The following is a 14,982-nucleotide window of genomic DNA, read 5'->3' as shown; positions in this document are numbered from 1 at the left end:
CACCTTTGCAAAATAACGCAAGGGTGTCTGCTCTGGAGTATGGCAGCCAATTGAGCGCCAGCACAGGGGAAAGCGTTGTATGTTGTTAATATGACACATCTCTATGCTTTGAAAATGACACGGCACGGCACAGCTAAAGGGCTTGCGGCGCCACGCTGTGTCATTTTCTTGGATATGAGGCCCTATGAGTTGATGTCATCTCTCTCAGCCGACAAGAATGCTGAGGAATGATTCTCTCCAGTATGCAACCTCAACATGTCACGCAGAAGCGACTGAGCAGCATTCAATCAAGGTCAGTTTTTCAATAGGATAATGTTAGAACAATCAGCCTAATTAGTAAAGCATTTAGCACACAACTTCAGAAAGGTCATGTCAAAGCAGCAGAATGCAGACTGGTAATATGGCAGTGAAGCTGCAGGCAAGGGCTGCAGTGGTGTGCCTGTGTTTTTATTTTAAAGGTTTTATATAGCGCTGGCTAGACCCGGAGGTATCAGAGCGCTTTACATGAGCATCAGATCGTAGTTACAGGTTACATCGTTACCAAGGTTACACAGTTATTAGAGCATGGCAACATAGTTACTTGTAAGGTCAAGATAAACAATAAGCACAAATACGAAAGGGGATAAGCAAGGGGAAGATTCAGGGGAGGGGGAAAGAGCTGGAGAAGTAGATAGGTAATGAAGGCGGGAAAGAGGAGGGGAGGGTGAAGGACATCACAAGGAAAGAGGATGGGAAGGGCGACGGGGACACAAACCGGTAGACGAGTCAAAGCAACGTCCAAAGTCCAGTAAGCTGTGATCCCAGGGGAAGTGGTATCACTTCCCTATCTCTGTTGCGGGAGGCTCCCTTTACGCAGTGGACTCTCTCAGAGGGGTCTCTGAGACTCCCGGCCTACATACTGGATCCTTCCCCAAAAAGGGGCGAGGGAGTACTTTGGCAAGGGGTTCCATACTATACCTCAGCTGTGAGTGTCTCCCTTGGTGTAGTGGACTCTCTCAGCGAGTACGCTGAGACTCCAGAGTCTAAATATTGGATCTTTCCCCAACAAGGGGAGTAGGAGTGCTTAGTCAAAGGGCCCAAAGGACAGGGGGCTAGGCAGACTAGCAGGTAAGGTGAGAGATTCAGGGGAGAGAGGATAGAAGCTATGAGCTAGGGAGATAGACAAAGGGAGAAAGAGTACTAAATGGGAACAAATTTAATGAATGAGTTATTTTATAGCGCTGGCTAGACCCGATGGAATCAGAGCGCTTTACATGAGGGACAATAATGTTGCAAATTACATCAGTTAAAAGTTACATAAGTATCAACAAAAGCATTTAAAGAACATAGGGGAACAAGGTGAATGGAGCAGGAAGGGTAAGGGGATAGAGTAAAGGGGTAGGAGGAAGACAGGACGTAGAGACAAGGGGAAAATACTTACAAAAGATACCAGAACTTTTTTAAGAGCATAGAAGAAAAGGAAAATGTGGTGAGGAATGGAAAGGGGGATGAGGGCAAAAGGGGTAGTGTATAGATACAGAAGAGAGACAAAGGGAAAGTTTGTCAAAGGTCCGGCTGGGTAGGTGACGGCTGAGGGGAATCCTCGGTCCATCTCCTCTTCAGCTATCAGGTCCCATTGTGCCGGTATGCCTGAAATTTTATGCCACTCTACTTATGGGTACATACTGATGGCAATGCTGGAATATGAAATTTCCCAGTGATGTATCAACTTATTCTGTCATCTTAATTAGTCTGCAAATAGTAGACGACAATTATGACCATTGAAAGGTGGTGGTAACTGGATGTTAAACAGAATACAACTTTTTATGTGCTTCAAATTACAAAATTAACTAGGTGAGACTATTAAAGCAGAGACTTCTAAAAAATTAAGTAAATAATATGCACTGTTAGTGTCTTTGTGATGTCCCACATATGCTGCTGTATCACCCACCACATTAAAGATCCCAGTACTCACAGACTGCCTGTAACCCTGTAGGCAGAAGAGCGGGTCAGGAAGACCTCCTTGGACTTGCGAAGAGAGATTGTGGATGTTGGCGGCATTGAAAACCTGATGGAGTTAAAGAGGCAAAGAAAAGAGAAAAAGAAGAGGAGGTCGAGGGTGTCTGTCGTGGAGCTCCCACCGCTGAATGAGGAAATTGTAAGTACATTTGCCTTCTACAGCAATATTTTAGCATGGGTTTGAAGTATATCCACTTTCAATAAACATGCTCAGTAATTCGAGTCTGTTACCCAGGTTCCTCTTCCTGAATCACTATTCTGTCATAGTCTAGTGTTAGAGCAATGAAGTAGCGACAAGGGGTTTGTTTTGCGCCAAGAGTACTAGAACTAAATGGTTCCCATTGTAGATACTGCAAAATACACCGGAAATCACAGTTCTTTCTTCGGTTGTGTCTTCTCAGATGGGTCCAGTGGAATCAGAAGAATTCCTCAAAGCTGCAGTAGTGGGAAAAATAAAGATCATCGAAAAATTCCTCGAGGATGGCGGCTCAGTAAACACCTGCGATGAGGTACAACAGGAAAATGAATATATCAGATGTCCTACGTAAATAACATTCATTCACTGTTCGATTGGGAATGGACCTACGGTCGCATTTGTGGAGTAGGTTTCATTACCGTCCAGCCCACTGAAAATATTGGAGGGATTACATGAGTTACTTGTGCTGCGCCCAAGAATTTAGTAATCATGACTAAGGTTGATATATGTGTTAAGAGGACTATTGCTTGCAATAGACAAAGGTTCCAAAAGAGCAGGCATACGTTCAGGAGGTCTTAACAATTGGCTAGATTTAGAGGCAGCTGGCTTTCTATGTAGCACTGGAATCCTGGAGAATGGATCTCCCAGCTTTATCTATTCAGACGTTCATTTCTTCATCTCTGCAATGGGCCAGGAGCTTCTTTCCTTAGGGATCAGTTGGCAGAGGGTGATGTTACAGCAGTACTACTCTGAGGTTTTTTCCCTGCTGCGTGGAGTGCCACAGGGCTCATCATTAAGCTCTACCCTCTTTAACCTCTATGTGTCCCCACTTGCAGATTATGGGGCTCATTAGGATTGCGTTTTTTCCGCATCCTCGGGGCCGGCGGAAGCCACCGCCGGCCCAGAGGATGCGGAAAAACCGCAGCGGACTGACCAAAGACCCACTGCCACATTAGGATGGCTGGTGGGTCCTGGTTTCCGTCCGCTGCTTTTCCGCCGCGGCTGGCTTACAACCGCGGCAGAAAAGCTCTAATCTGGTGACGGTGTCTCTCAGACACCGTCAGGCAGATTAGGATGGGATGTAAAACATGCTTTCCCGCGGCGGCTTTTCCGCTGTGGAAAAGCATGTGTAACTTCACTGCGGGGGCCCGTTGCGGGCCCCCTAGGTGAAGGGGGGGTGGGGGGTGCACATGGGGGGTACCTATGGTACCTCCCTGCATTTGTATGCAGAAAGCGGCAGGCACCCCGAGGTGCCTGCCTCTTTCTGCATGCAAATGCAATGACAGCATTTTTAACATTGCCGCGGGTGCAGCTTGAGCCGCACCCACCGCAATGTTAAAAATAGAGGGTCACATCCTAATCGCACAGGAGGGGACTCCGCAGCCCATGCGGACGTCCCCTCCTCCTCAGTGATCATAATCGACCCCATAGTTCGGGCTTTTGGGATGTAGGTGTTATACGCTAATAATACACAGATTATCATGTCAGTTCCCAAGAACTCTGACACCGCAGCATTAAACTTCTCTCAATGCATGTAGGCAATTGCAGATTGGATGGGATGGAATTCTCTGAAATTAAATGGTGATAAAACCGAGTTGTTGCTCTTTGGCCTATACTCATTTAGCTGGAATAGTAATTGGTGGCCAGACACTTTAGGCACATGTCCCATCCCAGTGGAGAAGGCCAAAGATCTTGGAGTTTTTTAGGTCGAGCCTTTACCATTCCGCAGGAATGGGAAATGGGGAGAATTCAAGTCGGCTATTTTCTCTTCAAACCAAAGGGCTTTCAGCCCGCGGTTTTCATGCAGTGCCCGTCAACATGCACGCGCATCGCATGCAAGCCCAGCCCAGTCCTCCCCTCATTCACGCCCACCCACCAGGCTCTCCCGCCCCCATCAGGCTTCTCTCCCAATCCGCATGCAAGCCCAGCCCAGTCCTCCCCTCATTCACGCCCACCCACCAGGCTCTCCCGCCCCCATCAGGCTTCTCTCCCAATCCGCATGCAAGCCCAGCCCAGTCCTCCCCTCATTCACGCCCACCCACCAGGCTCTCCCGCCCCCATCAGGCTTCTCTCCCAATCCGCCTGCCTCCCCTCGCGCATTCACGCCTCCCACCAGGCTTTCCCGCCCCCATCCGGCGTTTCATTTTTTTTGTTTCTGGTGCACGTCGCGTTTCTCCTGTCCGAGTGCTCGTTTTGGCTTCCCAGGTCCCAGTTTATTGATCGCCTGTTTTTCCGTTTATCCTGCCCCCTTATCAGTTATTGTGCAGTGCAGCGTCCTGGGAGCTTGTTTGTCTGATCCCCGCTGCGTGGTATGTGCCGTCCGGGACTCCTCTGGCCGAGTCTGTAATGTGAGCTTCCAGGGGTGATTTTGCCAGGGCCTCCTTCCGGTCTGTTAAGCCCTCTTCACCTGCACTTCCGCCCAGCCCGCTGTGTACTGGAAGCCGCTGCTCACTGTCGCGATGCAGGCCGCTGATCTCTTCCAATCGCGCTATGCGTTCCCGTCGTCGGTTCGTTCCTGGATATCTGGTGCATCAAGCAGGCATGCATTCCTGAATCAACACTGCATGACCCAGTTTGTGGTAATTAGGTCACGGCAGGCTACCCGTGACCTAACCCACGCCCATCCTTTCCCACGTCGGACATTCTACAGTGCGTGATGTCTGTCGAAACGTGCAGCTCCGCGTGTAAACCGCTCCAGAAGGTTCTAGGGCCTCAGTGAAGGTTAGTGCCAGTAAGTCTCTTACCTTGCTTTAAACTAGGCGATACCCTAGGGTGACGATACCTGGAGGGAAAGCTACGTGTGCAGAGTGCTATGTAAATGAGCTTCTGGGTGACTGGGCTCCTTCACAGCACCATGCAGATACACACAATGGACCACACACTGCGATTGACGTGCGGTTTTGCAATTTAAAGTGCGGCACAAGTTTGAGGTTCACAAGCAATATAAAGGATTACTGACGTGACATAAAGTACAACTTCAATAATTTACTGCATGCAACCCAGTTTTTTACAACAATATTTGTAATGTCTTCGGTTGTCTGGTGACGTCCACATACAAGATTGAGAGTTAAAGATTTGAATCATTTGTGGGTTGTAGAACACGACGCCAACGTGCACGGCAACTTGTTTTAACAAAGTGAACTTTTGTGCCCGTTTCTGTCACTTAAATTCCTTGTGCCATCCCCACCACCACTACCACCCACCCATCGCTGCCTGTTAATTTTAGTGGGTCGGCGCCATTGCCGCTGTTTCCCGTTTATTTTGAAAATGCATTCCATTGGCAGTAGGATCGGCACTTGCAATTTTGCTTTTCGTTTTGGAAGGACCCTTACTAAATATATGCAGCAGTTGCTGCCCTGAAGCAGCAGTGGTTTCATTTTTATTTTCGGTTTTGTCAGAGCAGTAATCTATTTATGAGTGCCTCAGTTCATTGTGTTTTGTGGCTCACCCTCAACCCCCCACTCACCCTCACTCACCCTCAACCCCTCACCCTCACTCACCCTCAACCCCTCCCCCTCACCCTCACTCACCCTCACTCACTCACCCTCACTCACCCTCACTCACCCTCAACCCCTCACTCACCCTCACTCACCCTCACTCACCCTCACTCACCCTCACTCACCCTCACTCATCCTCACTCATCCTCACTCACCCTCAACCCCTCACCCTCACCCACCCTCAACCCCTCACCCTAACTCACACTCACTCCTCACTCACCCTCACTCATCCTCACTCACCCTCAACGCCTCACCCTCACCCACCCTCAACACCTCACCCAAACTCACACTCACCCTCACTCACCCTCACGCTCACTCACTCTCACTCACCCTCAACCCCTCAATCACCCTCAACACCTCACTCACCCTCAACACCTCACTCACCCTCAACACCTCACTCACCCTCAACTCCACAGTCACCCTCACACGCACTCACCCTCAACTCCTCACCCTCACACTCACACACTCACACCCCCTCACTCACACTCACACACACTCAATGACAATAACTCACACTCAGACTCACACACCCTCACGCTCACACACCCTCACCATCACCCCCCATCACCCTCACACCCCCTCACTCACACTCACTCACACTCAATGACAATACCTCACACTCACCCTCAACGCCTCCACCTCAACTCCTCACCCGCACTCACCCTCAACACCTCACTCACCCTCAACACCTCACTCACCCTCAACACCTCACTCACCCTCAACACCTCACTCACCCTCAACTCCACAGTCACCCTCACACGCACTCACCCTCAACTCCTCACCCTCACACTCACACACTCACACCCCCTCACTCACACTCACACACACTCAATGACAATAACTCACACTCAGACTCACACACCCTCACGCTCACACACCCTCACCATCACCCCCCATCACCCTCACACCCCCTCACTTACACTCACTCACACTCAATGACAATACCTCACACTCACCCTCACTCACCCTCAACGCCTCCACCTCAACTCCTCACCCGCACTCACCCTCAACACCTCAATCACCCTCAACACCTCACCCTCAACACCTCACCATCACTCACCCTCAACACCTCACTCACCCTCAACTCCTCACTCACCCTCAACACCTCACTCACCCTCACTCTCACTCATCCTTACTCACCCTCAACACCTCACCCTCATCTACGCAACGCCACTCATCTACTAAAAGACACTCAACTACGCAACACCACTCAACTACGCAATGCCACTCAACTATGCAACGCCACTCAACTACGCAACAACACTCAACTACGCAACGACACTCACACATGCAACGCCACTCACACATGCAACACCACTCACACATGCAACGCCACTAAACAACGCAACACCACTCAACTACGCAACGACACTCAACTACGCAACGACACTCACACCTGCAACGCCACTCACACATGCAACACCACTCACACATGCAACGCCACTAAACAACGCAACACCACTCAACTACGCAACGCCACTCAACTACGCACACATGCAACGCCACTGCCACATGCAACGCCACTCACACATGCAACGCCACTCACACTGCCAACGCCACTCACACAGGCAACGCCACTCACACAGGCAACACAAATCACACAGCCAACGCCTCACACACAGGCAACACCTCTCACACACGCAACGCCACTCACACACGCAATGCCACTCACACACGCAACGCCACTCACACACGCAACGCCACTCACACACGCAACGCCACACACGCAACGCCACTCACACACGCAACGCCACTCACACACACAACGCCACTCACACACGAACAACACTCACGTTGCCAATAGATCGCGCAGTACGACAGGTGGAACTATTACAATGGCAAATAACAATGCCTTTCACTGTTGTTATCATTTAGAATACATAAAGGGCTTTGTCATTTACACAACCAATAGCTCAAACTTTCCTACTGCGAGACCTATTGGCAACGCCAGTGCTTGTTTAGATACTGAACTTACACTCAATGCCCAGGCCAATCGCACCGTGGCAACCTACTTCTGACTCATAAGGATGCGTAGGTAAATGATTCCTCTTATCCCTCAGCTAGCAAGAAAGTTGGTTGCATTCGCCCTGAGTATTTCCAGATTGGACTATTGTAAATCTCTCTATCTGGGCTCCAACATTAGCACTCAGAACAAACTCTAAGTAGTGCAGAATGCACTTGCCAAAATAACTCTTGACATTCCAAGGTGCCAATCGGCTGCTATGGGCTTGGCTCCCCATCAGAAAGCGCATTGTATTTAAAGCACTCTGTACAGTGCATAATGCCCTTTTTATCCCCAGTCCAGCTAGGATTAAAGATATGTTTCACTGGCATCCTTCAGGTAGGAACCTGCATTTGGCACACCGACATCTGCTTACTGTACCTAGGACTAGAAAGAAGAACGTGGAAGACGAAGCTTCCTCGGTTGCAGCAAGAAGACTCTGAATCTCTCTTCCGCAAAGCCTGAAGGCTATCCCAGGGTTGCTGCCTTTCAGGAAAGCACTTAAAACCTGGCGTTATGCATTATAGACAACTTTTTCAGGTGGATTTACAGTCAGGTTTTAGCTCTGGATGGCTGGCTATAGTACCGTGATGCCTTTGGGTAACTGTCGTGCTCTGCAAATCAAAATCAAAACAATGTTTGAGTGACAGGTTCTGCTACAGTCGCTATATGCAAGGCCTGCACGTGGAAGAGTGAAGTACTAGGAGGTAAAGAAAGCAAAGTAGCTCACTAATAGCAAGAACGTTTGGAAAAAAACTGTTTTGACCTTGCACTTTTATAGGAGACAAAAGTTCAGTTTTTAAGATGGACTATTTGATGTGGGTGCGGTAGCGCAAAGGTGGAAATATTAGAAAGAGAAAATACAGATTGTTGCTTCTGTCCGTGCTGAGAGAGTCATATGCACACGTAGAAAAGGGCTTTTAACTTCAAAACACCGGGAAATTCACTTAAAAATATGTTCGTCAGCTCTTTCATATCTTTGTTGCACTAGTGGTATTTTAATGAGTAAATTCGTAAAATATATCAATGTGGTTTCAAAATGCATGGACTGACTATATGCTGCGGAATTAACTGCATTCCATAATGTGTGATTTTAATTTACGCCAGTGAATATTTTAGGATGTAATGGCTTTAACTAACTATCAATAAACATGTTTATGATTGGCATACGTAGGACTAGCATTGGCAGAGTGTTGCAATAGGAGCATAAGAATAAATGTGAAGGTCATGAAGTGGGATGGAGATTTGGGCGAGAAAGAAAAAAGAGAGGGATCTAGAAGAAAATTAGCAAGAAAGATAAAAATCTTTACCATCACTCATTATCAGGATATGGCATATAGTTGGAAATTCTTTGACGTTACTACTGATAGCTTCATTAAGGGGGGGGGTCATTAACTGATTGTTGTACTGCCTACAACCCTCTCAAATAAACCAACCTCCATAATTCCAAGTGCGATGAGTATTCATTGCAGAAGTAGGTGGAATGAACCGGGCCTGTGGAGTAATGCACCCACAGCAAGGATTTGTGTTTGACCCTATAGTCACAAGTTGGAAAAATTGACATGCCACCTTAGACTTTCATTCTTCTATGGTTGATAAAGTGAGTACCATTGACTTGCTTGCCCATAAACATCTGTTATTTGCCAATAGCATCAACAAACCCCCTCGTTTCTGCGCCTGTCTCTCTAAAGGTCTGTTCATGTTGTGAGTGGCATTACGGCCAGATCTGCCAACTTTGGACTTGTGACCCAGGTTCTAGTATCGGCGTTGGCTCAACATCCTGTGATTCTGGACTCACCACTATTCTCCCCCTGCCTAAAAAACTCATGATTGTGTACTTGTGTAATGTAACTGTGTAGCGGGCTCCATTACTTTAGGGCCGAGTTCACAGTATATAAAACTGCAAAAAAAGTATAGAATTGCATAAAAGTGCACAGTACAAGGCAGTTATTGCATACATTTTTGGGGGCGGGGGGTGGGGGGAAACAACCCTCACACTGAGATGTGTTTCAATGTAAAGTAGAAAAATCCAGAATTCCATTGGTAGCATATAAAAAGCGTGTTTCTTGGGCAACGCTTCGTACCGCACTTCTGTCATTTTAAGCACCGTGGATAACGGATGTTACCAGTCAGTTTAAATATACTTAACAGGCAGACCTCAGAAGGATGGAAGGCTAAGATGGCCCTCTTGGAATGCAAAATCATGACTGCTGTTCAGAGCAGATGCTCCTGTGTGGCATTGGGGTGGAGAAAAATGTGGTAACTGCTCTAAATCCCATCCTAGAACTGTTCTGTTCATTCTGTGCATTAAGGAAAAAGTGACAAGGGGCTTCTTTTGCAATCGGATTTAAGAATGTTAAAGTTGAATTACTGCTTGTTTTTGTCTTTATTTCAGTTTAGGAGAACGGCTCTCCATAGAGCATCTCTGGAGGGTCACGTGAATATTCTGCAGAAACTACTTGGGAGCAAAGCATCAGTAAACTTCAGAGACCGGGTAAGTGCTAAACATTTGACCCCGATAGTTCAGTTCTTTACCTTTTGCTTCCAGTAAAACATCAGTGCATTTCAAAGTCACGTGACTTACATAGTGAGTTACTTTAGTCATCATACAATGGCCCACCTGCCAAGAACACAAACCCACAGATGTCCATGATCAGGAAAATCTTGATGGTTCTTCAAACCATCCATCCAGTGAATCGCAGATGTGAATTGGTGCTACAAAGCAGGTAACCAGATTCGACCTTAATATAAAAAGACAGGGCAACAATCATGCCTTGTGTATAGAACTGGGTGCTCCGCCTGGCCTACCGGTCAGCAGAGATCGCGCCCCCCAACCCCCAGTGTCCGACTGCCCACCATACTTAAGAGATCCCATCTCCCTGGCAGGGATCTCTGAGCCATAAATGGATTGATGCAGAGTGCGTGGTCATTTTCTTTTTAGGCAGCTTGGCATTTAGTTTTTTTTTTCACACACAAATAACCAAAGTCAGAGTTTGCCCTGCGCATGGGGAGGGGGCCATTGTTTGTTTTCCCTATGTGGGTTTACCATGTCTCGCATAGCAGGCCCCAGCAGGGAAAAACCAGTGACTGTCTCCCCACCTACTTTGTGGTGTGCCCTGGTGCTCATGTTGCAGATGGGTCTTACGGTCAAGGGTTTCCGATGGAAGAGCCAGCTGATCGTCCAGTGTCAGGAATCCTGTGGTTCTTCTAACCAAATGAGACAGGGGGTCAGTGAGTTTGGTGGTGTCGGGGCCACGTACAGAATATGGAAGCGCTCCTACTTCGCCAGGCTTTAAATGTGGGTCTAACGGGTCACTAAAGGCTCTTTACGGGGTCCTGGCTAGGCCAGGGATAACAATCCTATAATCAGTGCACTGTACACAGAAAGAATGATTGGAGGAAAGCCAAGGGCATAAAAGGCACATCTACCCCACCATCCGTCAATCGGAGCTCCCAGATCATCAAAATCCAACGTGTTTCTCCAATAACATTTTAAATAGCAGAAACATAGATAGGGCAGACGCAGCAGAGTACACGGTCTAGGATTTTGAGCCAGCTGTTGTTGATTCAGGAAACTACTGATAATTAAAATGTTCAATACTGTGTTTATTAACTTAACACTACGTAGGAGTTTCACCCAGTAAAGGTGGATGAGGCTCCACACTGCACCACTGACTCTGAAATCTAGGAGAAACATTGAGTTGACCACTCTTTTCACAGCTGCTAAAAATTCAATAACACCTGGGAAACTTTACAAAGGGAAAGGTTGGGGAGTCTTAAATCTTGTGCCCCGGCCAGTGAGCAAGCTAAAAATAATAGTTGGACTAAACTTTAGCATGCAACAAACTATAAAAGGCAATGTGATGCAACCAGCAACAGGCACGGCTTAACATCCTTTCCTACTTCCACTATCAGTTCGGCACACCTCCTTACCCAACTCATTCACACCAGCACCAAGAGCAGGAAGACAGCGTAACTCCAGGATCTGTTTACTATGTGGGGTGGGGAGGGTAGTATCTGTATCCAAGCACAGTGACGTGGCTGGGATGTGACAACGCTCAACAAACCTCCAGTAATCAATAGATAAAGGAATATCTGTCAAAAGTATTGTCAGGGGAACACAGAAGAGAAGGTGCTGGACCTAGTCTTCACTGTCATGATAAGATAGCAGCTGTCAGTAATTGATGGGTAAACTGCTCTACTGACTCCTGATCTGAGTTGGAAACCGATCCGATGCTCGTGAGAGGCAATGGGACCCCTGAATGAAGAGGATGGGACTGGTGAATACAAAAGGAAGTGTAGAATTAGCAACGGCGCAAATGAGGTGAGACAGCGGCTACAGAATTGAAAGGACAGATGCATGAAAGGGTTTTTGTGGTGCAAAGATGGCAGTGTGCGCAGTGTGCAAAGTAACACTGCAATTCCAAATACCTCTGTTAATTGCAGCATCAACATTGAGAGTTTTGATGGAAATGGGTACGTTATGGCCCCTCCTCCTCGCGACTTACCGGGAAAGGTGTCACTGCTGAGTTAACTCTGCTGCGGTGGTAAAGCATAAGTCCCCATTCACAAAGTGGGGGCTGCTCAGGACGAACAGCTTCTGCTGTCTAAGTGGCAAGTGCCTGCCCATGCAACATATTTTGCGGCCCAGCTAACTATCTTTTGCCCATTGAAGGGAGTGGGTTCTATGTCTGCCTCATGGCAACATCGAATGCAGAAATGGAGGCCAGCCGCACCCTCACAAGCATCAGTCCCTTCATTCGCCACGATGCGTAAAGAGGTTTGTTGCTGCTGATTCCTGCTTACTTAAGGTTAACAAGATGGGTCATGAATCCTACACTGCTTAGCCACTTTATCATGGGCCTGGTTTGCACATCAGGCGCAGGGCACATGCCTTGCCTACTCGCAGTTCAAGTTAGAGCAGCGCTGTGAGATGGGCTGTTGATATCTATGTTCTCCAGAATCCTTACATGCAAAGAAACTAGAGGAATAGAACATGCTCAACATTACAGGATCTAGCCTGGGAGGTTGTGATGACAAGCAAAGGCAAGTCCCTAGTTGCACCATACAGGAAAATATCAAAACACTGAGGCAAGGCACAGTCGCATGGCAGTCACATTGTGTTTTTATTTCGACTTAATCAGGTCAAAGCACCGAGTGGCTGATGCAACATAGAGACTGCAGGCAGGTAAACTGTCCTAGGAGCTGATAGAGGCTAAGCATTAAGTATGTTATTCACAAAGAAATTAGTGAATCTACACATTGTGGAATTACACCTGCGACTGAGACAGATTTATCCATTATTTAGAATTGACAAAATCCGAAGGAATATGTTGCAATTTTCTGAATGTTGGCTTCTATGCTACTTCTTTCTCAACAGGCTATGGAGAGACTGACAAAGCTATTGGACGTTGCACAGTATTGATGAGCCACATGCTTGCAACAGCTGAGCTACACACCCCTCCCTCCGAACCTTGAGATACAGGTGAAATCAGGGCAACTTATTGACAATACATAGCAGGCATCAATTGGATAGACTCATATTGACGTGTCGGACGTAGCCCTCAGGAATAAATGAGGGAATATTTTGAAGCACTACAGAACAGACATTGTTCACAATAAGAGTACACATAGTGCCCACTGCACTTCTGTTTTTTGACCTCGTGCAATGCACTTATTGGAGCGCTACAAACATTATTTGGATTACTGCTCAGGTCCAGAAGGTGCTAGGATGGATTGGGTTTTGTATTGTTTTACATACCAATTGACCCAACCTTCTTCCCAACTATTATTTTCTACTGCAATAACCCTGGCTGGAGATTTATTGTGTCTGATTGCTGAATCAATCTGTATCTCAGCTCCAAAACCTTATCGCCACCTGGAGGAAGCCTTGAATGCTTGACTTTGCCACGTTGGTCACCCAAAAGGTTAAATGAACTCATTTGTAAACCAACAGGAGTGCACTTGTTTCTGACATCTTGGGTGCACCAGTGGAAAGAGACAGTACTTTGTACCCATAAGCCAAGGCTGCACAGCAACCACAGCCAGACCTGTGTTTTCCTTGTAAAGAAATCCCTTATCATCTAGCCCTTGAAAATAGGGGCCATTTCGGTATCTTTCCTATCCTAATCAAGCATATACTCCATCGTTTATTTTACAATTATTATTAGGGGTGCACTTGGGGAGAGAAAAGTCGCTGGGAATGAGAATGTCTGTAAATACACATCAACATTGCTAGTGGCCACTACCCTGTAAACGTTCCTTCTGCCACTGTGTTTGTTACAAGACTGCACAAAGTATTTCCATTTGGCAGACTTTCCTAAAGTGCCATGCCATTTGCCCTTTTGAATATCTCAAGAATCTAATTCTGTGACTCATGACAGGCCGTTTGCAGGAGAAGATGAATTTTTTTGCATTCCTAGGTTTAAGTAAGCAGCACTAAAGCTTTTGTTAATCAGACCTCTGGATCAGGGGCGTAGCTGTTGTGGGGGTGTTTGGGGTATTCCACCCTCTTCATTAATATATTCAGTAGTAAATAGTTGGGTACAGGTGCTATAAGTCGGGTATGGTGAGGTGTTTGTAGTATTTCACATGGGATTTTTACATCCCCATGCAGATACACACACACACACACACAATCGTCTGTTTCAAATGTCTTAAAAATGGTTATTTTACAAATTATTGAGGGGCATATTTATGAAGGTTTTGTGTTGCCCGTGTGCCACACAAGGAGCACAAGGATGACACAAAACCCAAGTTGGATTTATTAAGCCACACAAAGGCACCTTGTGTGGCCCTGAGTGGCTTGATAAATCCAGAGTAACATAAGGCAGTGCAAATCTTTGCGTTACTCCTCCCAGGGAGGCGTTCCATGGGTGGAGCGTGGGTGATCCCATACATCCACCGATAGATTTTGTCGGATTTCCAGATTTACCATCAGTGGTAAACCTGGAAATGCGTCAAAATGCTACACCTCCCCAGGTGTGGCGTAGCGAGGAGAAATATCTTTATTTCTCCTCGTTAGGTGCCCTTCTGCACAAAAACAATCCTCCTTACAATGCAGGCACGCAGTAAAAAATATCTTAATTTCTCCTTGTTACTTCCTCTTTCTATGTGTGCTGCATTCTGCAGGAAAATGCCTCCGGGGATTGTTTTTGTGCAGGAAGGGGCCCTTCCTTCACAAAACAATCCTGCGTACAACGCAGGCACTCTTTGGTGCAAGGGTGCCTGCTTTGGCGCTAGGCAGCACATTGTACACTGGAGCTGGGAAATTACAGGAATGAATTGTC

At 47.1% G+C, this 14,982-nt stretch overlaps 1 protein-coding gene across 1 annotated transcript in view; it reads left to right on the top strand.

Moving 5' to 3' along the window:
• The window catches only part of ANKRD2 (ankyrin repeat domain 2), an 89,750-nt gene that overhangs the window by 36,348 nt on the left and 38,420 nt on the right, over nucleotides 1-14,982 (top strand). Inside the window, exons 3-5 of the mRNA XM_086920253.1 lie at nucleotides 1,976-2,137; nucleotides 2,400-2,507; nucleotides 10,089-10,187. Of these exons, the coding sequence (XP_086776379.1) occupies nucleotides 1,976-2,137; nucleotides 2,400-2,507; nucleotides 10,089-10,187 (369 nt within the window). The remainder of the gene's footprint in view (nucleotides 1-1,975; nucleotides 2,138-2,399; nucleotides 2,508-10,088; nucleotides 10,188-14,982) is intronic.

Source organism: Lissotriton vulgaris, chromosome 5, assembly GCF_964263255.1.
Source record: "Lissotriton vulgaris chromosome 5, aLisVul1.2, whole genome shotgun sequence".
Taxonomy (NCBI): Eukaryota; Metazoa; Chordata; class Amphibia; order Caudata; family Salamandridae; genus Lissotriton; species Lissotriton vulgaris.
This window is presented reverse-complemented; position numbering and strand designations above follow the sequence as displayed.